We start from the raw sequence: 26,829 nt of genomic DNA, 5'->3' as shown, positions 1-26,829 counted from the left end.
TTAAAGTGTTTTTGACACAATTGACATTTCTTCAGATTTTGATTTACAGTATTTGGTACATCTTTTATTTCCTGAACTTACTTTTCAAGATCTCTGCATTATAATGTGCTGCTGCAAATTTTATTGAATCATCTGATCTTGTGTCGAAGCTGGAGTGTTCCCTGTTGTGTTGCCAGCCCCCTTTCCTCAACTGACATTTGAACATTTTCCAGTACTCTGGGTAAAGTACTGTCATGAGTTCATCCACACTGGACACAGACCGCAACTGCTCTTCCAGCTCTTTGCTTGCATGAGCCTGTTAAAGAAACATGCAAGATTAATTACTTTCTGCATTGCACAAGTTTTGCTGTAAATTAGTTTGTTGAACAGCTAAGCTTTTGTAAAATCAAGTCTCCCCCTTAAGAATCTTCTTGCAAAAAAGTCTACACTGATGTTGTTCTGTAACGTCTGATACTGCAATGCCTTTCTCTCATCACTAATTCTTACTTAAACATGTTGTTCAAGATAAGTATTATTCATGTGAGAAAAGGGTTGCAGCAGTTAACCCTTGCACGATACAATTTGGAGGTTAAGACAATGTATCACATTTTGTATTATGGATAACCGAATGATTTTTAAATAACATTTTTACTTTTTCAAACAAAATCAGACAGATTTTATAATTATATGCATATTGCCTAGCATCATGTAACATTAAAAAGGATGAGATCAAGGAAAATTTTGCATGTTTTCCCAAAATTTCAGGAAAGCAAAAAATGATGAAAGTGCAAAAATGGGTGAAAATGAAATCAGAGAATTTTTGAAAATTGTTTTTTTATAATTTTGTACATTGTTAGGGACCAATCCTGCAGACACTCGCTATAGAGCATAGTGTTTACTACTATGAATAGTTCAATTGAAGCCAATGAAACTATTCATAGTAGTAAGCACTATATTTGGTAATAAGTTATTGTAGGATCAGCCCTATCTTGTAGTTCTTTATTTGATAAATATTAGTTTCTCCCATCTCAAATATAAATGAGATACGAACATAGGTATTTTTAAAAAAATCTCGTTTAGGGTCAATCATGACTCTGCCACAAGCTTTGCACAAGTTTTCCATTGCCTCAAATGCAGCTTGTGAAAGAGATGATGACTATGAATTACATTCTGCCTTGTGATTCCCCTATGTTGCCGGTGGAACACGCACCCCACCACCATACATCACGCAGAAAATGTACCTGGTTAACACTCCATCCATTCCCTGCCCACTCTTACCCACATGCGCAATGATGGTGGAGAAAACCACACACAATGGTTCTCTGGAAGTTGCTGTCTTCCTAGATGCAACTACCCACAGTGTAGATATCCCGTGCAGAAGAAGAAGGGGTGCCTTACAAGTCCTCATGCATGTGCATGCAGGAATGGACACAGTGTGGCCCTTCGATGGCAATATTAGAGACAACGTAAGCAGTGTTCATTAACTACTGTTTCTGTACATATAAATACATACACATACACTAACACTTGTCTTCTGCATCCCAGAAAGAAATGGCCACATTAAAAAAATATTGGTGACAAAACAGGTGGTTTAAAAATAATATAGCCTTATCAGAGTCTAACAGTTTTAAGCAGGTCAAATTTATTTTTTATCCTAACCTGCACAATAATGTATTTCTAAATTTTCAAATATTTTGATATGGATGCTTTTAGGTGTCTGTGACAAGAAGTAGTATTAATTTTAGCAATGAATATGGCTTACATAAATTGGTTGCAAGATTTAGTCATGAATTAATTTCTATATGTAAACAAAATAAAGACTATTACATAATCAGAAATATTTTATTCCCTGCACAGTTGCAAAATATTGCTCTCAATGTTGCCAACTCTCATGATTTTATTGTCAGGCTTGCAATATTTATTGCTTTACTTAAAACCCCAGTTCCTGGAGCTGACAAACTCACCTTCCATTATAAAATAAAACAGAACCTTCTAGCCTTCCAGGCAGCAGAGAAAACCCTGAAAGGAGCACAATCTAAAGGCTCAGAAATCAAGAAGTCAAATAAAAGAACCCTTTTCTAAATCTTATGATTTTTTTGGAGGCCTGACTCATGATTTTTGAATGACTGGAATTGGCAAGACTGTCCTGTACAATTACTACCAGGAGAAATATAAATGATACAAAGATTTCATATAAACTGAAAAACCCTTTGTAGCTGAATGAACTATAACATGTTCATCTTCTTTATTCTTCATTACAAGAGATATGAAGTATTCTCCCCCTTTCTTCCCTCCATCAGGGACACAGCAGCAGGGACCAGCTCTAATTGCTATGCATGCCACCAGCCTTATAGGAGCAGCATAGAAGCCTGAGTGCCCTTAAAGGAGCTGGGACCTTGCTTCTCCTATAATGTAGACATTCTGGACCTCGCAGGATCCTAGACCCCGGGCTCCAGACTGAGCCCAAACGTTTACATAGCAATTAAACATGTCTTAGCGTGAGCCCAAGTCAGCTGATGTGGGCCAGCCTCGGATATCTGCAGTATTGACATACCCAAAGTTACCTGAAATAAAATTGATGCTGTTCTGAAGGAACTCAAGTATGAAACTGTAGAACTACTAACAGTGAGTGATATGTAACTTATCATTTCAATCAGCTTCTGTACCAGATGACTGGAGGATATCTGGATGATATCCAGATCACTGGACAATGTGACACCAATTTTTAAAGAAGTGTCCAGAGGCAATCCTAGCAACTAAAGGCCGGTAAGCCTAACTTCAGTACCAGGCAAATTGGTTGAAACTACAGTACAGAACAGAATTAACAGAGACATAGATTAATACAATTTGTTGGGGAAGAAAGAGTCAACGAGGCTTTGTAAAGGGAAATCATGCCTCTCAAATCCATTAGAATTCTTTGAGGGGGTCAACAAATATGTGGACAAGGGTGATCCAGTGGATATAGTGTACTATAGTGGATTTCCCAAAAGCCTTTGACAAGGTCCTTCACCAAAGGCTCTTAAACCAAAGTAAATAGTCATAGGATAAGAGGAGAGGTCCTCTCATGGATCAGAAACTTTTTAAAAGACAGGAAAAAAAGGATAAGAATAAATGGACAGTTTTCAGAATGGACAGAGGTAAATAGTGGTGTCTTCCAGAGATCTGTACTGGGACCAGTGCTATTCAACATATTCATAAATGATCTGGAAAGAGGGATAAACAGTGAGGTGGCAAAATTTGCAGACAATACAAAATTATTCAAGATAGTTTAATCCAAAGCAGACTGTGAAGAGTTACAAAGGGATCTTGCAAAACTGCGTGACTGGGAAACAAAATGGCAGATGAAATTCAATGTTGATACATGCAAAGTAATGCACATTGGAAAATATAATCCCAACAATACATACAAAATGATGGTGTCTAAATTAGCTGTTAGCACTCAAGAAAGTGATCTTGGATTCATTGTGGATAGTTGTCTGAAAACATCCACTCAGTGTACAGAAGCAATCAAAAAAAGCTAACAATGTTGATAACTATTAGGAAAAGGATAGATAAGAAGACAGAAAATATCATAATGTCACTATATAAATTCATGGTATGCCCACACCTGTGTGCAGTTCTGTTCAACCCATCTGAAAATAATATTAGAATTGGAAAAGGTACACAGAAAGGCAACAAAAATGATTAAGGGTATGGAACAGCTCAGTATGAAGAGAGATTAAAAAGACTGGAACCTTTCAGTTTGAAAGAGAGACAACTAAGAAGGGATATGATAGCAGTCCATAAAATCATGAATGGTGTGGAGCAAGTGAATAAGAAAGTGTTATTCACTCCTTCATGATAACACCAGAACCAGGGGCCACTGAAATTAATCATGAGGCAGTAGGTTTAAAACAAAAGGAAGTACTTCATCACACAACACATAGTCAATTTGTGGAATTTGTTGCCAGGGGAGGTTGTGAAGGCCAAAACTGTAGTGAGGTTCAAAAAAGAATGAGATAAGTTCATGGACAGGTCTATCAATGGCTATTACCCAAGATGGTCAGGGATACAACCCCATGTTCTGGGTATCCCTAGCCTCTGATTGTCAGAAGCTGGGAGTGGACAACAGGGGACGGATCACTCAATGATTGCCTGTTCTGTTCATTCCCGCCGAAGCACCTGGCACTGGTTACTGTCAGAAGACAGGATACTGGGATGAATAGACCATTGGTCTGACCCAGTAAGAGCGTTATGATGTTCTCATGATCAGTGCAAGATCTGTCACCAACAAACAATCAGCGATGAAATACCCAAGATCACCTGCATCCTGGAGACTTGGCTCTATGACACTACAAACCCCGTGCTAGCCCGCCTCCTCCCCACTTCCTCCCATTTCTTCGTCTATCATATACCGAGACGAGACAGGAAGCACTGCATCAAACATCAAATCGGAAAAAGTCGCCTCAGGTAATAAAATGTCTTCTACATTGGTTTGTCTAGCACAGGGCTCTGGCTGGGGGTGAGGGCTCTGGGGTGGGGCCAGAAATGAGGAGTTCAGGGTGCAGGAAGGGGCTCTGGGCTGGGGCAGGGGGTTGGGGTGTGGGTGGGTGTGTATGTATGTGAGGTCTCCAGCTGGGGGTGCAAGCTCTGGGGTGGGGATGAGGGGTTGGGGGTGCACGAGGGTGCTCCAGCCTGGGACTGAAGGATTCGGAGGGTAGGAGGGGGATCAGGGCTGGGGTGGGAGGTTGGGGCACGGGAGGGGTTCAGGGATGCAGGCTCTGGGCGGCACTTTCCTCAAGCAGCTCCTGGAAGCAGCGTCATGTCCCCCCTCCATCTCCTATGTGGAGGCACAGCAAAGCGACTCTATGAGCTGCCCTGTCCACAGACACCTCCCCTGCAGCTCCCATTGGTTGTAGATCATGCCCAATGGGAAATGCGGGGGTGGCACTTGGGGCAGGAGCAGCAGGCAGAGCTCCCTGGCTGCCCCTACACGTAGAAGCTGGAGGGGGGACATGCCGCTGCTTCCGGGAGCCACACAGAGCTGTGGCATGTGCAGAGTGGGACAAGCCCCCAACCCCGCTCCCTGGCTGCAGCACCGGAGCATGGCAAGCCCCAGACTCCGCTTCCTGGCAGGAGCTTGAGGGCCAGATTAAAATGTCTGAAGGGCCGGATGCGGCCCCCGAGCCATAGTTTGCCCACCCCATGTCTAGTAGCAGAAACCAGGGCCAAAACAAACAGATTTTTTTGTTCATTTACAGACCACCAAAGACCAAAGGATTCAAAAAGGAGCTAACTAAAACCTTGTTGTGAAAGGGTGGGGGGCTTCAAATTTACCAGACACCTACCAGCCAGAGGTTGATATGAAAGATGTATCCAGAGATTAGGGTGCAAGGCCAAGCATCTCAATAGGAATTCTTGCCCTTCCCACCAAAAATGCTGCTCATCAGCAAGTTGATCCTGGACTATGTTGATAAGGTTCCCCATCCCCCATCTTTAGTACTGATCTCAAGCTAGTATGTTTAGTCCTCTGGTAATCTAGACAAGCAGATTTCCTTAAACTCTACAAAACCGTTTTGCTTATGAGCTAAGTCATAAATTAGGCACTTGTATAGCATTTTAGATCTATGTTGCAAATTGAATTTTTTCATGGCCATACCACTTAGTAAAAAGCTTCATCTTCAAATTGGATTGGAGATATTATATGCAATTTCAGCTATTCAACACAATTGAGGAGATGGCTTTAGAAACAAGTGTTTGGTCATAATTTTAAAGCACTGAAGTTTTATTTATTTGTGATAAGATCAGAAGCATTTACAAAAATGCAATAAGCAACAGAGGGTCCTGTGGCACCTTTGAGACTAACAAAAGTATTGGGAGCATAAGCTTTCGTGGGTAAGAACCTCACTTCTTCAGATGCAAGAAATGCAATAGTACTTAGAACAGTTAAAAAGTCAAACATATTGTCATTACATTATTTCTTCATTTGCAAATCTACTCTATTGTTCTCTTCTTGTAATAGAGCTGCCAGTGGAGCTGAGAGACTGGGCTCTCAGCTCCCCGCAGTGCCCCTCTTAAGTCAGTGGAAGTGCACAAACAACTCAAGGAGGGCAGTGTAGACATGCACCACTGCAGTAATTACTGTGGTGGTTGTAAGTTGACCAAATGTAAGTTGACTTAGGATTGTACTATAGACATACCCTGAGGAAGTCACCTTGGTTCATTTACATTCAGAAGTTTATCTCTGTATACCCATACTACTGAGAAAAGAAGACTGAGGGGGAACCTGATAACAGCCTTTAACATATTTCAAGACTCTTATAAAGAGGATGGTAACCAACTGTTCTCCAAATCCACTGAAGGTAGGACAAGAAGTAATGGACTTAATCTGTGGCAAGGGAATTTACGTTAGATATTTGAGAAACTTTCTAACTACAGAGGTAGTTAAATGCTAGAATAAGCTTCCAAGAGCTGCTACGGAATCCTCTTAATTGTTTTTAAGAACAGGGCATGACAAACACCTGTCAGGGATGTTCTAGGTAACTTGGTCCTGCAGCAGCACAGGTAGCTGGACTAGATGACCTCTTGAGGTCCCTTCCAGTCCTACATTTCTATGATTCTGTCAAGAGCTAGAAATGCAATGTGTGTCTGAAGCTTAATATCTACAGAAATGGATGGCTTAATATTCCAGCTCCACTTGCCAGAGAAAGTTGCATATTCACTCCTGATAAGTATAATTTTCAAGTCCTGATCTAAGATAATGCTGTGAAATATTGTTTTAAAAATACATTTCCTCATGGATTTTCCAGAAGGCCATGTGTACTGTTAATGTAATAGTGTTTACAATTTAAAGTGTTCATTTAAAGGAGAACATAATGAAGCATGCACACATTTTTCAAATGTGAGCAAAAGGAAAACACAATATATTTGTAAGATACAGTACATATTTTCTGCAAAATGAAGTCTTGGTGGAGAAGAAGAATACTATCTTGATGTTTGCTGAGAAAGTGCAGCAAGATTATTCCATTATAGCTGCTCAAATTCTAGGAGACTGATTAAAATAGATTCACAGGGAGTAATTAAGCATTTTCAGTATAGCAGAGGGAAGTTTTCTAATGCACTATACCTAGTTTATTCTACAAATAACTCATGAAACTGGACCTATAATTGTCCTAGTTACAAGTGAGTAATTAGAATGATCACAAAATCACAATTTTTGTTCTTAAGAATCACTCGCTATTGAGCTTAATTAATGAACACACTTCCCTTAAAAGCAACTGATGTTTTAAGTCAGGTTTACAAGTATAATGTAGGGAACCTATTCAGTCACTAGAGGGCTTTTGCTATTTCTTCTCTTCAGCCTGACAAGGGAAGGAAGAATGGAAGCAAGAGTGAATAGCAAGGTACACATACTGTACTAAGTATTGTAACCAGAGCCCTCCTAAGCACCATTAACGATTTAGAGGAGAAAGAAAAGGAAGGTTGTCTATTTATTGCCGGTATGTGTCTGCAAATGTATTTCAAAATGTGTGTTGACCTCTCCTTGCTGTAGTCATCATTAACCTGTAGGCATGAATTTTGAACTGCGGCAAATTAGGCAAGTATTTATAACTGGTTCATGTTGAATGAGATAATTAGAGGCATTAATGACCTATGTAGAAATTTAATTCTGGCCCAGCCATCAAACAGACAGTACTGCCAAATTGTACACACAACTAAATCTTAATTTCCACTTGATTAAATGAGGGCGTGAACTGCATTTCTAACAGTAATTGAGTTGGCCAAGGAACCTTGAGCTGGAATTAACTGCCAGCAACATTTGATAAAGGAAAAAGTATTCAGTATAAAAAAATTAAATAAATGAATTCTTTAGAACCACAACTATAAAAGCATTTCTTACTGATGTCTGGACATTTGCAAAAAATCTACATATAGTGGTTTTGGTTAATTAATCTAATCAAACTAGCTAACTCTTGTTTTTTATCTAGGCTCTTTGTTCTGCTTTTAGTTGTACATCTGCTTGTAGCATAGTGCATACCAGAAATGATACTTTAAAATCTTTAAGTAGTTTGGCTTCATGAAAATCATCATCATCATAACTGTTCAGAAAAGCATAACACGAAAAAACCAAAAACAAAAAGAAACCAAACAAGAACAGAAATATACTGTAAATTAATGAATAGAGCCCTTATGTTTAACAGTGTTATGCTAGATCAGATTAACAAGGTTTGGAAGTGATTAAGGTTTGAATATTTGATTACTTACACCATGCTAGTTATTCTCAAATGAACTTTTAGATGTAATCCTAAATTTAAAATAAAACCATTGTATTAAACATGACAACTGTTATGTTGCCATAAAATAACAAACTTTATCAAGCTATTTAGATAATAGCAATTCTAAAACAGTGAGGGCCAGACTGTGACTTCTGATTAATTAAGCAGTCTGCTGATTTCAATGGGAGCCACTTGCATGCGACAGAGGGTAGAGCCCAGCCCTAGCTTCTTGATGGGAGGGAAGAGTGCTACCTATATCCACCATGCTTTCCTTTCTCTTTCTATTATGTAAATGAGTCAGTTAAGTCCAAGGAAACATTTCACTGACCCGTCCTAAAATACTCAGGCCAACCCTGGGCATAGTTGTGATATCACGCTGAGAAGGAGCTGGTTACATTTTGGAGGAAAAGCCTGAAAAATTCTTTCACTGACCAATCTTTACAAGGTTAGACGTGACTGTGTGGAGTGGAACAACTCCTCAAAAGACAGAAGTGTGAGCAGGAAATCCCACAAGAAGACGCTCACTTCATTTCTTTTCATCTACATACTTTACTGAGGAGCAGAAGAGAAAAGGGCCCTAAATGAATCAAGTGACAAATCCTCTCCTTCTAAATAAAGTAACAAGGCCTAGTAAATAAACTATCCCACACAGGAAATTTCTTATAGACCTACCTATCTATATTTCTATAGTTCTTATCACTCTGGTATCTTACTGGCATTGTGAAACAAGAAAGTATATGGCTTGATTTTCTTATTCCAAAGCTATTATATAATTACCTAAATTTTGGAAAACTTTGTTCTGTAAAATAGATGTATTTCATAATGTGGTATTCCAACTCTATAGTATGTTAAATATTTCATAAAATTATAGTTAACAGAAAAACAGTATCTGGAAGGTTAAAAAACATCTATGAACAAAATGAAGTTTATAACATGTTTCCCTATTCTTTACATTTATAGTTTATTTTATGTATCCCTTATATCCTTCTCTATTAATATCAAAGGTCAAAATACTTAATATTTGGCAGAGACTATGACACATAATTGATGGTGCAATATGCAATAACAATAATTAATGCATCTGCTGTGATTATAGTTGTCAGCACATTAGATTTTCAAGGATTTTCTTCATGGGAAAATTCTGGCTCTAAAGCAATCCATTTTAATGTACTTGTATACCACATTTATTGACCAATTGAAATATATTAAAAAATCATGTCATTAATTTAGCATAGGGAAGCAAACATCAGTAGTGTGCAAATACATGGAAATATTGCTAAAGAAAGCTGTGCGTAAACATTTCTCTTGCATAATCTTTTAGAATTATTGCAATTTATATGTATTTTCCTCTAGAATATTGATGTGATTAATATCAATTAAATGAAAATATAATTCCAACTGAAGAAAAATCTGAACCATATAATATGATTAAACATCAACTTTGCAATATGACACTTACATTCAAGCTGAATATGATATGCCTGATTTTGATCTCACATCTGTTTAGCACTAATATAATTTAACTGATTTTCAAAATTGTAAAACTCCTTTTTATTAATTTTAAATATTTATAGAGCACTGTAATTTTGCATGGTTCTTTACAGAAATCAGAAGATGACACTGACCCTGATTCTGGTCTCATGATAATTTAAATCAGGAATAACACTACTGAAGTCAATTGGACTATAATGTACAGCTGATATGAGTGAGATCAGTACCAGACCCACTGCCCCTAAACCAAAAAGCTTAAAACCACACCAGACAAACAAGAAAACATAGAAAACAGACAAAAGAAATGATAGAAAAGGAAGTGAAAAAAGGATAAAATAAATACGATATGATTTGCAATATACTGCAAATGAGCTTTATATATTCTGATATTTTTAACACTGAGAATGAGGTAGAGAAAAGGGAAATGAATAGAGGTTAAAAATGGAAAGAAAAGCAAAATAAATGAATTTGAGAAGGGATCTGAAGAAAGAGAGAGTGAAAGTCTGACGCACAAGAAGAAGGATATAACATCAGATAAAGGGAGGATGAAACAAAATGTAAAGGGCTGCAAAAGTTTTATTTCTAAATGAAAAAGTACACAAATTCTTTAATTTAAAATGAAACAAAAAAGGAGATAGTTGATAATCCTGCATGAAACTAATCCTATCCTCAGTTATTTAATTTATCTGCATGGTTTACCTATTCTACATAATTAAGTATCTGAAGAATACAGCTGGTCGAGAAATAGATATTTCCCTTCCACAGGAAATAGGATATTTTGAAATTTCTTTAGTCCCTAAGAAGAACAAATATTAGAAATTTTTTAATTTACTGCAAAATGAAAGTTCTGAAATATTTTGTTTTGGCAACATTGAAATGACCTAAACATTTTGTTTCAATAAGGTCAAAATGTTTTGTTTAAATTTAATAATTTTGTCACACACACACACACACACACACACACACACACACACACACACACACACACGTCAAAATGATAAAAATCAAAACAAAATGTTTTGATCTTATTAAAACAAAACATTTCAATAATTTCCCATAAAAAATTTTCACAAAATAGATACATTCCCATTAAATATTTCATATTGGCATTTCCTGAAAGCAAACTGTTGCACTGGAAAACTTTCAGCCAACTCTACTGAAGAGTTATCAGAGTCTGTGAATGTAATCAATAATAGCATCCAAATGCTCTTGAAAGATATCTGGTTTATTTTATAGTTATGTATTATTTTTTCATAAGGTGCAGTTTTCATCACAGTCTAGATGTAGCCTAATTCTGAGGATAGGAAATTATCAATCACCAAAACCAGAATCTGTTTTAAATTTAGCTATATAAGTGATATAAAGAAATATTAACAAACTGAAGAAGTGTTGTCACAGTGCTTGAATCCAGACTGATCTCAGTTCTCCTCAGAACACTGACCCCCAGTTTATGACCCTGAGACAAATTCTACTCCTATTTAAATCAGTGTAAATCTGATCTAAATTTACTGTGTAGTTAAGACTGACTAAATGAGAATTGAGTTTGTACTCCTGTATGCAACATTGTAGGTTGAGATTTTACCAAAACTAGATTTATTTAATCATATTTAAAATACAGCTTTGAAAATGACATATTGTAAACTTCTTTTGTTTAATAATTATTATTAACAGTAATGCTTTCTGTCAATATTTACCAATAAATTATTTTATCACCTATAATATTTTAATGTAGGTACTGTCTGAAGTTATAGCTTTCTGTTGCTTCATGTTATTCTAATTATCCAACAGTGCCTTAAGGGTGAATGTTTGGATCAAATAACTGACAGAGAAGTATGTATTTATCCCACATGCAGGTGTGTTAAGTAATCTTGGGCAAGCAACTTAACTTCTCAATACTTCAGTTTCCCCCCTCCTTTGTGAATCACTTTGAAATCTATGTACTTCATTTTTTATTCAATGTAGGATTCATTGCAGCAGCCATCTTTTCCCTTCCCTACTTCAGTAAACAAGAAAAGTTATATCTGAGAACTCTGAGAATCATTAGTTACCAATACAGATGGACTCACACAAAGTCTTTTATGGGAGATAAACTTGATATTTTATTTATAAGAATAAATTCTCTAGATGAATAGGTTACCAAGATAGAAGGGTGTCTGGATAATGTGAACAATGTGAGCAAACAGTGAGTGGAATAATTTAATCCACTCTTGTAAAATACAGCACAGTATGTGACAGGCTTATAAAAAAAGATGGGAAACCAAATCTGTGTGTGGAAAAGACCTAAACCCTTGGAATTCCTACAAAAAAGAAAAGTCCTGAAGCAAATTCCTTCCATATTGATTTGGGAGCACAAGATGAACTAAAGTAGCTAAATTCTATAGTAGTCCTGCCAAAGGGTCTGCTACACAAGAAAATACAATTACAGTATTGCTACAATTTTAGATTACAGAGACAGAGAAACTCTTAGTTACAGCTAGGGGAAAAAAGGAGACGAAACATTTCAAGGAAACAAAACTTTAATTTTCCTAGATCTTAGCTAAACCATACATTCTCACAGGAGAGAGCTGGAGGCTATGAGAAGGGATTTCCAATAAGAAAGCAATGATGGTACAATCCTAAGATTTCATGGTTTTATATCGTCTCTCCATTCGTGTAGTATCTGACCATCTCTCACGTAAAATTGTGAAGTGAAGTCCCTAGTGGACTTCACAGAATTTCTGTCTCTTCTCCCTTTTCAGGGTAAAAACTCTGCTTGGGGTAATTTTTTGTTACTGTTGTTAGTTTCTGTTTCGTTGACCAGGTCTATGGGATGGAGGTGGAAGGAATATCAGTGTTGTGAGTGTCATTCTGGGCATGCTGGAAAGCCTTCATTAAAAAGGTAGGTTCTGCAGCATTTCCTAAAGATGGTCAGTTTCACCTCTCTGGAAGTTCTTCCCATATTGACCCCCTTGACTGAGGCTGTTTTGTCCCAGCTCTCAGGCACTTCTGTCTGGTCTTTGTAATCTGCATTGTTCTAAAGCAATGCAACTGTCAGGGACATTCCATCACCATTCTCAGAGTTCTGCTAGACAGGAAAGATGGGAATCACTGTAGTGCTGTGCTACCTACTCCTGCTATGTCACATGGGTGGCTAACAGTGCCTTGTGGTCCACTATATCAAAAGCTCCAGAGAGTTCTAGGAGGATGGAGGGAGTTATTCACCTCTTGCAGTAAAGATGGTTCTTCAAGTTGCGTTCCCCTATGGGTGCTCCACTATAGGTGTGTCTGCGTCCATATGCCTCTGATCGGAGATTTTAGATAGCAGCATCTGTTTGGCTCGCACATGCACTCTTCCTGTCTCATGCTTTGCCTTAGGCTATCTATTGCTAAATGGGCAAATCACCCTCAGTTCCTTCTCTATTGCAGAGCCCCATATTGAGAACTCCAAAATAGAGGGAAGAGGGTGGGTTGTGGAGCACCCATAGGGACACACATCTCGAAGAACCATTGTTACTGCATAAGGTGAGTAACTCCCTCTTCTTCTTGTTCGAGTATTGTCCCTATGGTTGCTCCACTGTAGGTGACTCCACAGCAGTATGATGGAGGACTGGGGCTTCAGAGTCGAGTCTATTAATGATGTCAACACTGTGCAGACGAAGATGGCATTGGAAGATGAGTGTTGTGTAAGTGCATAGTGTTCTGTGGAGGTATGAGTAGATGTCCAAGTTGCTGCTCTGCATATTTCTGAGATGGGGATATTTCTAACGAATGAGACAGAGGTGGAAACAGATCTCTTGGAATATGTGTGGACTCCGGATGGAGGCTGCAGATTACGGGCATGATAACAACAGTTAATACAGTTGAGACCCATTTTGAGAGATATTGCAGAGCCCTTGGATCTGTCTGCAACAGATAGGAACAGTTTAGGAGATTTCCTAAAGTCCTTTGTCCTGTTCAAATAAAATACCAAAGCTCTTCTAACATCAAGAATATGTAATATTGCCTCCCTGTTGTCATGGTGAGGCTTTGGGAAGAAGGTGAGAAGTGAAGGAATTGGTTAATATGGAAGGACGAGGCTACTTTGGGGAGGAACTTTGGGCGTGACCTCAGTGTGGCTTTGTCTTTAAAGAAAATTGTGAAGGGGGAGTGTGCCATTAGTGCAGCTATTTCACCTATTTTCCATGAGGAGGTAATGGCCACTATGTAAGCGAGTACATAGCCGTGGGTCTGAAAGGTGCCATTGTTAGGCTTCTGAGAACTAGATTAAGGTCCCATGTTGGCATGGAGCATCTGGTTTGTGGGAAGAGGTTTCCCATGCCCTTGAGGAATCTCTTTGTTGTTGCATGGGCGAATATTGAATATCCATCTGTCTGCTCATTGAAGGCCGTTATAGCTGCAAGATGTACTTTTAGTGAGCTAAGAGATAGTCCCTTTTTAGGATCTAGTATGTAGTCTAGAATTAGGGGAAGGGTGGAAGATGCTGGGGTAATTTGTTTGGAATTACAACAGATTTGGAATCTTTTTTCACTTTTGCACTTAAGTGTGATGAGTCATTGATTTTCTGATGTGTAATAGCACTTCTTTGACCTCCTCAGAGCAGAAATTCTCTATGCATTGGAACCATGGAGGAGCCAAGCCTTGAGTCAGAGAACCTGTAAATTGGGATGAAAGGTGTGTCCAGCATTCTGGGAGAGGAGGTGAGGAATTGGTTGAAGAGAAATTGGTGTGGGTTCCTTGAAAGCTGTGTTAGGGGTACCACATTTGTCTTGGCCAGGTGAGAACTATGAGTATAACTTTTGCTTTTTCCCGTTTTATTTTTAGTAAGACCTTTTATACAAGAGGGAATGGAGGAAAGGCGTACAGAAGCTCTTCGTTCCATTGAAAAAGGAAAGAATCACCTAGTGACTGTTTCCCCAGTCCGGCTCTGGAGCAATAACAGGAGCATTTCTTGTTCAGGTAAGTAGCAAACAAGTCTATTGTTGGAGGCCCTCAGCGACTGAATATGTCGGGTCCATTTCCCATTCATAATCATGTGAGAACTTGCGACAGACTGTCTGCCATGATAATTCTGTAATCCTGAAAGGTAAGTGGCTGATATGAGAACTTTGTGGTGAATGCACCAATTCCATAGTTTTACTGCTTCTGTGCAGAGGGAGGGTGATCAGACACCCCCTTGTCAATTTATGTAAAACATGTATGCTAGGTTGTCTGTCATAATTTTTCGTATGCATACTCTTGATTACTGGTAGAAAAAACGCACAAGCATTCCTGACTGCTCTGAGTTCCAAAAGGTTGTTATGGAGTGCAGATTCCATGGGGGACCATTTGCCCTGAACCTTATGGTTGTTCAGGTGAGCTCCCCAGCCTATTAGAGATGTGTCTTGTCAGTATCAGTGCTAGTGGAGGTGCATGAATGGGATCCCTTCAGACATTCCTTGGAACTTTTCCACCATTCTAGGGAGCCTTTGACCAGGAATGGCATCGACAGTGGCTTGTTTAATCTGTCCTTGTTTGGCATGTATACCAATCTGAGGCACGCTTGTAGGCACCGCATGTGTAGTCTCACATGAGATATCATGAATGTGCCCACTGCCATGTGCCCGAGAAACTGAAGGCAATTTCTGATTGACATTTGTGGGCTGGCCTTGACTGTGTCTATTAGGGTGGTCAGGGTGTTATATCTGTGTAGTGGGAGGAATGCTCTGGCCTCCACCGTGTCAAGATAAGCCACTATCAACTCCAAGTGTTGCAATGGTGTCAAGGTCAATTTCTGGGTATCGAGTTGTAAACCCAACTGTGCAAATATGTCCACAATCTTTCGAGTTGCTCGTAGGGTGTCGTCAAATGAACAAGCACTGAGAAGGCAATCGTCCAAATATGCGTAGATTATGATTCCCAATTTGCATAGATGAGCTGCTACCACAGATAGAATTTTGGAAAATACTCTGGGTACAGACAATAGGCCAAATGGAAGCATTCTGTATTGGTAGTGGTCTTGGCCAAAGGTGAAGCAGAGGAATCTTCTGTGAGATAGTTGAATTGATATGTAGAAATAGGCATCTTGGAGGTCAAGGGCTGAGAACCAGTCTCCCTGGTCTAGAAATGGAATAACTCCTAGTTACTAGTGTAACCCATCTTGAATTTTTGCGCCTTCATGTATTTGTTTAGTGCTTTTAGATATAATGTAGGTCTCCAACCTCCTTTTTTCTTGGGAATCAGGAAATATCTGGAATAAAAGCCTTTTCCTTTGAGTAGCCCCTATGCACAGCAGGTGATCTATGTCCTGGTGCAGAAAGCTTTTGTTAGAAAGGTCCCTGGAGAGGGACAGGGAAGGAGGGAGGTGAAGTGGATGGGAGTAATCTTTGGAAATGATTTCCAGAACCCATTTGTCTGAAGTTATGTTTTCCCAGTTCTATCTGAACAGAGTAAGGCGGTGTCCAAAAGGATGTGTAAGAGTTGTATATGGCAGCAATTGCTGATGAGAGCGATTGCTGCGGGCCTCAACCAGTGTGTCAAAACTGGTGTTTGGAAGTCAAGGGCTGTGATGTTGAAGTTTGGTGGGCTGATGGCCTTCTTTCTTGGATTCTTGATCTCACGCGTTGAGGATCAAAGTACTTTTGGGACGGAGGGAACTGGGCCGGACGGGATCTATATGACGATTGTGTACTAAATTTTATTTTCTAACCGGTGTGTAGATCCCTAACAAGCGGAGCATGGCTTGAGTCTTTGAGTGTGTGAAATGAGGCATCAGTCTTGTTGGCAAACATCTTGGAGCCCTCAAATGGGAGGTCTTCTACTGTTATCTGTACTTCCTTTAGTAGTCCTGAGAGGAGTAACCAGGTGGCTTTTCTCATTACCACCGTTGTCGACACCAAGCAGGCTGCTGTGTCTGCAGGATCTAGAGTAGTCTGCAGTGCCGTGCACACTACCAGCTGGCCCCCATTAAGGATGGCTTGAAATTGTTCTTTGTTTGTCTGGCAGGTGTTCAATAAAAGCACTAAATTTGCCATAATTCATGTGGTCATACTTTGAGATTAGGGCCTGGTGGTTTGCAATCTGAAATTTTAAAGTGGCAGAAGAGTATGCTTTTCTCCTGAATAGTGCTGAATGCTTTTCTCTCCTCAAGTCTCTTCCAGTCTTTATCATAAGGGGTAGATTTAATGTGGTTCTGTCTTCCATGAGCATTCACAGCATCCACGACAATAGAATTTAGTGAGGGGTACAAAAAAGAGAAAGTCTACATCCTTGGACAGCACGTAATATCTTTTATCGGCCTCTTGCAATTAGGTCTTATGGAGTCTGGTGTTTGCCAAATAACCTTGGCAGGATCAAAAATCACCTTGTTGACTGGAAGGGCGTTTTGTGATGAGGAGGCTATATGCAGGATGTCTAATAGTTTGTGATGAGACTCTTATCTCCTCGAGAGGAATCTGGAGTGCATCAGTGACCGTCTTAGTGAGGTCTTGAAAGAATTTAAAACCATCCACCTTCTGATGGTGAGGATGATGAGATATTTGCTGGTGGGGTAACATCTCCTCTTAATCTAGGCTCCTGCTCCTCCTCCTCAAAAGTTTGCTCCTGCAGTTCTGGGGCTCTGGAGAGAGAGGCCGAGGGAGATTGCTTTGCGCTCTCTCTCTCTCTAGGAGACACTGGAGGCCTTAGATGGATGATGCCTGTAAGCTGTCCTGGCACCACTGGGGCGGAGGAAATGGCATGGGTAGTGGCACTCACAGGTGTTCATAGCAGGTGGGTTGAAACTCCAAATGTGGGTGCACATTGGATATCCCCGGGTGTTGCTCAGATGCGCTGTGGTGTGAGGCTAAGGAGAGGTTGTCATCCTCCTCATGGTCTGCCTCTTCAATTGAGAAGAATGGGACTGACAGGGAAGCTGGTGGTGAGTGCCCTGGTGCCAAGTGTGATCCTGGGGACCAGGATGTAGTTGGAATTGGAGCACTGGTACTGAGTAGCGGAGATTCTGGCATCTCTGTTACCAATAGGTCCCTGGAAAAATAAAACTCCTGCAGTATCACAGTGATGGTCGGTACCACTAGGATTTGCTGCTGCTGGCAGCAAGTCAGTACCCAGGGAGATATCTCTGGGGTGACCATTGTTAAGGAGGAGACCCAGGACAGGATCACAGGCCAGTCTGAGGGAACTATCCATCATTAGGAGTTTAAGTTCTAGCTCGCGGCTCTTCCTTGTCCTGGCCTTTTGGGAGAAGGTGCACTTCTGCGTATGGTGAGCCTCTCCGAGGCACTGAATACAGAGCGAGTGTTAGTTGCTAATGGGTACTGTCTCTCTGCAGGAGAGGCAATGTTTGAACCCAGGAAGCCAGGCATACCCATTCCATAATAGGGAGTGGTCCCCCATGAAGGGGAGAGAAAAAATGTGTCAACAATGACAGGGAGAAAAACGAAGGTATAAGAAAGTTTTTTGTTTTTTTTCTTTGAGAAAAATAAAATGGGGAAAGGAGAACAAACGAAAACTCTACTTAGAGACTATAAAGAAAGGAAACTCTACTGTCAACAACATAAACTGAAATTTGAATTGGACTGCTGATCGCTCCATCTCAGGCCAAGGATGGTTCACCCAAGCAGTGCTAGATAGCCTCAAGGCAAACCACGAGATGGGGAGAGCATATGTGTTGGCTTAGCGGACACAGCTATCTAAAATCTCCAATCAGAGATGCAGCAATGCAGACACACCTACAGTGGAGCACCCATATGGGACACTACTCGAAGAAGGACTTTTATAGTGCAATCTCCAGGGTTCTCTTTATGCTGTGTCCTGGATTGAACCCTGATAATGAGGCATCCGGGATGTTGGATTGTCATATGGCAATTCTGTACCCTGCAGAGCTTAATATATGTTACAAAAGTAAAACCTGCGTTTTGAGTATCAAACTCAGATAATCAATTATTAACTAACATGAATCTCAAACTTCTGAGGAAGAAGACTTACAGGAGTAAAAACTGGAGTTTGATTAAGAGGTTTGCTTATAAGATCTTATTCTCTTGGAAATTAAGGGTTTGTCTACATGGTGTGCCATGCTAACTAACATGCTGTACTCTAACCTGGGTAGACCCTGCTGGTATGCTCTAAAAGATACCTAGTTTGTGTTAATGCAGTCCTAATATAGTCCAGCTAGGACTATGTTAATGTAAACTAAGTGCCTTTAGAGCACGCCAGTAGGGTCTACACACAGGGCAGTTAGAGTGCAGCACATTAGAGCACTTTACAAATCACACCCCTCTAGTGTGCATTGCCAGTGCTGTGTAGATAAGCCCTAAGAGAACCTGAGTTAGTAATTAGGATTTCCTTTTATTAGTTTAAATTATGAACACTTTTTCAATAACATTCAATCTTATCCAGCTTGTATTTTCTTTAGGACTGTCAGAAATGACTAATTAGAATCAGTATACAAGAGTAAACTATCATTCATTTATATTCATGTTGCTTTATTACCATCCCTAGCTGAATTCCCTTGATACTATCATTATTTCTGTTAGCAATTGCCAACTGCTCCACAGCTAAAAGCAAACAAATACTGAGACAAATTTATGTTGTGAATAGCTATACTCAGGAAGTGAACCATTACTATGCTGAAAACTGGAGTCACCTATTATCATTTGGCCAGCTGCAATACAGGCGACCACAATGAAAAAAGCTTCTTCATATTCTCCCATCAAAGTTCTCAATAGTGAACTCAAGTGTTTGCAATCTCTAAATGTAAGAGATAATTCTATTATTTCAATCTGCATGCCAGCTCATTCTTGAACATTGTTTCACGACAGACTACGTACGATGGGAAGATATGCCAGACTGTTATTAGTAGGGTTAAAAATAAGAGTTCTGGCCATCCATCAAAAGATGGATTATGATAGAGCACAACCCATAGTTTAGCTGGTACCTCTCCAAAGTTGAAACTTTAGAGTGTTATATCTATAGTCAGTCAATGTTGCAAAAACGTTACATAAAAGTTTATGTAACAGTTGGATTAAATTAATTAGTAGTTGCATATTCTGAAAAAAAAATATTCCTGAAATGTGTCTCTTTGATCAAAAACAATAAATCAAAATTAGGACTTTTAGCTTAATCTGAAAAACTACACTGAAATATTCTACTTTAAACAACTTGATAACCCTATGTACCATATAACTATTTACATGATTCTGCAACTAAAGGAAATTTGGTTGAGACTTGAAGGAAAAAACTCACAGGTTTATCATAAGAAAAATTCAATCCTGGTTTTAGACAGCATTTTAGTTTTATACTCAACTCAGTTGTTGCATTTTTGAGAACTCGGATGTTTTTATGATGGAAGTTATTATTTAAACACATCTCACCTCTTATTACTGTTTATAGTGTCCCTCATATTGCTAAGAAACCTTCTTTTTTGGCAACTGTTTAAGTATTACAGTACTAGTTATAAAATTCTGCGCAAACAGAAGTAAGGTACAGTCTAAATATTTAGCAACAGGTCACAGAAATTACTTCAACTAATTATACATTTAAAGCAGTTCTTGAAAAAAAAAAATCATTTCCATAGACCATGAAATGACAGCAATTGTGTTTCAAGGCAAATGTTGAACTTTATTCCTAAACAAATGTCTGAACATAATAGGGCATGAATTCTGAACTGTTAAACAATCCTTGTATAGTTTACAGATCTGAACTGTAATATTAATTAGAAGACCACCTACCTTGTCACATTGTCTATTCTAACAAATATTTCAACTATAAACATTATTCACCAATAGAAAAAAAATCTCATAAAAAGCTAAAGAACAAGTTAATGGTCCAATTATATTTATTAACAAAACAGTTGTTTTAAATAATTCTAGGCACTGTTTTCCACAAATGATAATTGAGAATGGAAATGTAAAGACTTATTAAAATCTCAAGAGTGTCTATGGATATTCCAGTAAAAAATGTTATTCTCTGATTTTTTTTTTATACAAATGCCTAAGATTGAGTCTACTTGCTAAAAGTCTTAAAAAAACATCTCTATTGTATTCTTAAGAAGCACACTGGACTGAACAACAAATCACATGACTATACCACTGATACCTCAACTTTTTACTTCTGACTCTGAAGATTCCATTAAGAAATAAAAAGCTAGAAAATCTTTAGTATTTGTGATGTCAAAAATTGGGATCTTACCCAAACACTTTATAAAAAGCTTCTTCATTAGTTTAAAATAGGTACAATTAAAAGATATTTTGAATGTAGACAGAATGTGGTGGACACAGAGAGCAGGGCACTTGCCATCCTAAAGCAGTGTCATTTTTTCTTGGCTTAAAAAAAAAATTGTTGGGGGCGGGGGTGGTAATTTGGACTGCCCTAAATTGTTATGATGAGGAACATTATTTGGATCTCCTTTGACTTTGTAAATCACACAAGTTAACTATCTAACCATAAACCCAAAACTAGACTAAAGCGGATGACAAGAAGAAAGTGAATAATATAAGCTATGTACTGAAGCAAAAGAAAAAAAAGTAAGTTTTACATATACAGTGATGCAATAGGAAAAGTAGTTTTAATTTCAAGCATCTAAGGAGAATATTGCAAATGAAGGGAACACAAAAGCAGAAGAAATTCGATTAAAGGCAAATTATTAAATGTAACTAATTGCATTAAACTGACGTTCTAAACACAGTGCAAAAGTCTGAGTTGGAATGATATATTTCAATTTCTCTCTTGGTTGTTTGATCAGTCCAGGGGTGGGCAAACTTTTTGGCCCGAGGGCCACGTCTGGGTATGGAAATTGTATGGCGGGCCATGAATGCTCATGAAATTGGGTATTGGGGTGTGGGAGGGGTGTGGGCTCTGGCTGGGGGTGTGGACTCTGGGGTGGGGCCAGAAATGAGGATTTCAGGGTGTGGGAGGGGGCTCTGTGCTGGGGCAGGCGGTTGGGGTGCGGGGTGAGGAGGAGGGCTCCAGCTGGAGGTGCAGGCTCTGGGCTGGGGATGAGGGGTTGGGGATGCAGGAGGTTGCTCCGGGCTGGGATGGAGGGGTTTGGAGGGTGGGAGGGGGATCAGGGCTGGGGAAAGGGGTCAGGGGTGCAGGAAGGGGTCAGGGGTGCAGGCTTCGGGCGGCACTTACCTCAAGCAGTTCCCAGAAGCAGCTGCATGTCCCCCCTCTGGCTCCTACACAGAGGCGCGGCCAGGTGACTCTACACGCTGTCTTGTCTGCAGGCGCCACCCCTGCAGCTCCCATTGGCCACAGTTCCCGGCCTATGGGAGCTGCGGGGGCAGCATGCGGAGCCCCCTGGCTTCCCCTACGTGTAAGAGCTGGAGGGGGGACATGCCGCTGCTTCTGGGAGCCACGCAGAGTGGGACAAGCCCCCGACCCCACTCCCCAGCTGGAGTGCCAGAGTGGGGCAAGCCCTGGATCTCACTGCCTGGCGGAAGCTCAAGGGCCGGATTAAAATGTCAGGGGGGCAGGATACAGCCCCCGGGCCATAGTTGCCCACTCTTGGATTAGTCTATATCATCTGTACACATTCAGAGGGTCAATCAGTGGTTCATACTATGCACCTGCACAGGGAAGTAAGTGGATTTAAAGCACCACTCCCTTACTCCATTTGTGTAGGCTATCCACATTGCAATTCACAACATGAAGGAGACAGAAGCTGCCACGGGGCTGGCTATGCCCTTTCTGCACGTGTGAATGAGAACTTGGAAGAACCTTCGCTGCCTCCCCAATATACCACCAATACAGCTTAGCCAGTACAAAGAAAGAAATAACTTGTGCCATGTAAAGGGCTGGCACCACTTACTGGATGTAAAGGGAGACTTTTGGAGCACGGGGGATCCAGGGACCAAATTGTGCTGTGCACCTGAGTCAGCACAGCTATATGCTGCACCTTACTCAGAACTCATGGTAACTCCACAAGCTAGCCCATAATTAGCATTCATTACTATAATGTTAATTTTTGAAAAGTGGTTTGGAATAGACTAGTGCATCAATGGTATCAGATATAAGATGACTTTCTGCTGATTAGAAGCCAGGAGAAATTGTGAATGGAATCTATTAGGGAATCCTTGGCTCCTGAGTTACACTGGCAGAACCCAGAGCTGAATCTAGTCCATCATCATTTTTGTATCAATTTTGATAATTTATCATTCAAAACTTCAACAAAGCACTTTGTTTTGATAAAGTCAAGGCACTTTGCTTCCACTTTATTGGTTCAACTATTGTAGTATGTCTTATTATGATGAGTTTTGAGCTGCCTATAATAATTTGTTAATATTATATTATATCTATTTGTCTGATTGTTGAAAGGATGTTTTCTGTATGCATATACTGAGTTAACTTGTCAGAGGGTTGTCAGGAAATGCACCCAGAAAGGAGGGTGGCTCCTGCTATACATTTCCTAGCAAACACTTAACTCATAACTCAAGAGCCTTCTCTTTTGAAGTGACACATCCAAGATCATGCTGAGCTCCCCAAACTGGTTTAACTAGGCTCAGAAAACACAGAACAATAAGACTGGATAAACAGGGTCAGAGAATGGGAACCCAGACTCTAGAGGTTGAAGTTCTGGGGCAAGTTAGGCCTGTTGAGAGGATGGTTATACTCCAGATAAGATAGACTTGTGTGTAGGCCTTTTGTTGTGTTCAAAAGCTTTTATGTCATGCTTTGTTCGTGCCATTATAATTAAACAATACATGTTTTAAGAAGGTTGTCTTGTGATTCACCACTGGTCACAAGCTCCCAATGGGAAGAACTGCAGGTATCTAAACCCAGTCAGTCCTGTTGGGGTAAGCCTGGTTGGTACACTAGGTGCTGTATCTTAGCACCTGATTTAAGAACGGGAGAATAGCAGGTTTCCAGGAAAGCAAAGGCACGAGTATGAACCCTGTAAACATCACATATATGATATATTATAAAAATTGAAACAAAGCTCTTCAACCTTAATTAAATGAAGTACTTCAACCTTATCAAAATGAAGCACTTTGATAAGATTGTTTAGATATTTTTGAAACAAAATTGCTCAGAATTTCATTTTGAGGGGAATCTCAAAAGTTTGACGTTTTGTTCAGATCTGTGACAAAATGAAATTTTGAAATGTTAGCATTTTGCATGGAAAGGAAAGTTTGAGTTTTAACACTGTCAGTAATAGAGCTGGTCAAGGGCTGCAGGATTGTGCCCCCAAAACAGGGCTTTTCTAGTCTTTAAAAAAAAAGAAGTGATCTTAACTTATCCCTTAAAGCAAACCAGAAGTGATTATTTATAACAATTTAGGACTAGAACATGACTGTCCCTTATACACAGGCACAAAAAGAGTGATAAAGGCATTGTTTTGTCTTTATGTTTCAGTGGAATTATTTGTGCATAAAATTAAGCACATTCATAAATCTTTTTAGGACTACAATCCTGGTGTCTATTTACTCCCATGAAGAGTCTCTTTGAAATAAATGAGGCTAGATGTGGCAGTAACAATTTGCAGGACTGGGCCATAAAACACAATCTCGATTAATGTGGTTGATTCTGGTATTTTTGTTACCTATAATTTCACTCTCACTTCCTAGCAGAATGTCCAGTCTGATAATGTAGATTTTAATATAGTGAATGCTGCTCCCTTTTATTAGAGCATAAGCTTTCGTGGACTACAGCCCACTTCTTCGTTGCATCCGAAGAAGTGGGCTGTAGTCCACGAAAGCTTATGCTCTAATAAATTTGTTAGTCTCTAAGGTGCCACAAGTACTCCTGTTCTTCTTTTTGCGGATACAGACTAACACGGCTGTTACTCTGAAAGCTGCTCCCTTTGGAATAGATGACACAGTAAAAGACTTTCACTTTCCTGGTAAAGTAAATTAGATTTTATTTTAAAGTAGAATTTATCACTTGTTTTCAATTTTATTATTTTAATAGATGTGAATAGGATTGGGGAGGAGAGACAAATAAGCAATATAAATATATGAACCTTAACCAGTTTTTATATGCATCAAATATTGTAGCTTTGATTCTAAAATTGTTTCAGAAAATAGAATTATTAAAGCAATCATTTATATAGCTCTAGAAATTCATACCATGTACTATTACATTTTTGTGTTCACGTACCTGAAATATTTTTCAAGACTGGAGATCACTCAAGCCCACATACCAGTCCTCTACAATAAGATCCATCATTGATTTCTATTTTTGGAAAATCGAGCTGTTAGGACCAAATCTTACTCTTCTTTCTCGGTATGCAAAACATCCATTAATTTCCACTAAACTCCTATTTATTTCAATGGGGGTTCTGCCTGAGTAAGAACGGAGCAAAGAATATAGAATTTGATATAAGTCAATAAGAGTCAGATTTTAAAATGCCTCAACTTATGTGCTTGCAATTATTTGCATTTGCCATTTGAATTATTTAGATATTTAACTACACAATTTGCAGGCACAATTAGTTATTTCACTGTCTCAATGACAATGATTGTATCTTAAACAAATGTGCCAACAGGTTTTGTGGATGGATTTATTTACAGGGACAAGCAAAGGCTCAGTTAAAGCCAGGCTGAAATTTGGCCCTAATTGCCCAATTCTGCATTCCCTTTACACCCAAAACTTCCACTGACTAAAATAATTTTTTTTTTTTGTATTTGGCCTAGGATGATTTTTTTTTAAATGTTGCATTTATACACCATTATATGTAGCATGTTGAAGTCCCTAAGTTGAATATATCTGGATGTTTTATTATTAGCCCCAAACAGAATGTTAAGCTTTCTAATTACTTCATCCCAAAAAGAGTCTTAGAACAACATTTGAAGTCTCTCTCTGCCATACATTCATATGGGACTTTCTTTTCCTATTCCCTAATCTACATTATAGGACTGTTAAAAATGGTAGCATATTTAACTAGTAACTTTATTTTTTTAATGCAAGACATTTTATTTTTGCTTTTAACAATTTAGTCTTTAAGAACATAAGAATGTCCATACTGCGTCAGACCAAAGGTCCATCTAGCCCAGTATCCTGTCTTCCAACAGTGGCCAATGCCAGATGCCCCAGAGGGAATGAACAAAACAGGTAATTATCAAGTGATCCATTCCCTGTCGCCCATTCCCAGCTTCTGGCAAACAGAGGGTAGGGACACCATCCCTGCCCATCCTCGCTAGCAGGCATTCATGGACCTATCAGCCATGAATTTATCTAGTTCTTTTTTGAACTCTACTATAGTCTTGGCCTTCACAACATCCTCTGGCAAAGAGTTCCACAGGTTGACTGTGTGTTCTGTAAAGAAATACTTCCTTTTGTTTGTTTTAAACCTGCTGCCTATTCATTTCATTTGGTGATCCCTAGTTCTTATGTTACGAGAAGGAGTAAATAACACTTCCTTATTTACTTTCTCCACACCAGACATGATTTTATTGACTTCTATCAATCCCCCCATTAGTCATCTCTTTTCCAAGCTGAAAAGTCCCAGTCTTATTAATCTCTTCTCATATGGAAGCCGTTACATATCCCTAATAATTTTTGTTGCCCTTTTCCGAACCGTTTCTAATTCCAATACATCTTTTTTGAAATGGGGGTGACCTCATCTGCACGCAGTATTTAAGATGTGAGCATATGCTACCGCCCCAGGCCCTTTAAACCACTGCCAGAGCACCCGGCTACCGCTGCTACCCCAGGGCTCCAGCAGCAGGGCTCCGGGGTCTGTTTTTAAAGGGCCGGGGCTGTAGAGGCAGTGGGAGCCCTGGGCCCTTTAAATAGCCCCCGGAAACCTGCTGCTACTCCAGGACTCTGGGGGCTATTTAAAGGGCCCAGGAGTCCCCTGCTTCTACCGCCCCGGCCCTTTAAAAAGCCCCCACAACCTGGGGTAGCAGCGGTGGGGCTCTGGTGGCTATTTAAAGGGCCCAGGGCAGTAGAGGCAGTTACCCCAGGGCTCCAGCAGCGGGGCTCTGGCGGCAATTTAAAGGACCCTGGCCCTTTAAATTGCCGCCTGGGGAAGCTGGGCCACCCTGGTAAGGCACACCGGCTCTTGCCAGTACGCCGTACCGGTGCGTACCGGCTTACTTTCACCTCTGCTTGTGCCTCTATGATCCATTTTCAGTAAAGCTGGTCAAGAAGTTTGTGATGAAACAAGTTTTCAATGGAAAGTGCCGATTTGTTGAAACTGAGATGTTTCTCG

General features: G+C 39.7%; 1 protein-coding gene across 2 annotated transcripts in view; it reads right to left on the bottom strand.

The window, feature by feature from the left end:
- Positions 1–26,829, bottom strand: part of VEGFC (vascular endothelial growth factor C) — a 134,575-nt gene that overhangs the window by 38,269 nt on the left and 69,477 nt on the right. For both annotated transcript variants that reach the window (XM_054029984.1, XM_054029985.1), the window contains exon 2: positions 82–295. In XM_054029984.1, coding sequence (XP_053885959.1) covers positions 82–295 — 214 coding nt within the window. The remainder of the gene's footprint in view (positions 1–81; positions 296–26,829) is intronic.

The sequence above is a fragment of the Malaclemys terrapin genome, chromosome 5 (assembly GCF_027887155.1).
Source record: "Malaclemys terrapin pileata isolate rMalTer1 chromosome 5, rMalTer1.hap1, whole genome shotgun sequence".
NCBI lineage: Eukaryota > Metazoa > Chordata > Testudines > Emydidae > Malaclemys > Malaclemys terrapin.
Note: the sequence above shows the minus strand (reverse complement) of the source record. Positions and strands in the feature narration are given on the sequence as shown.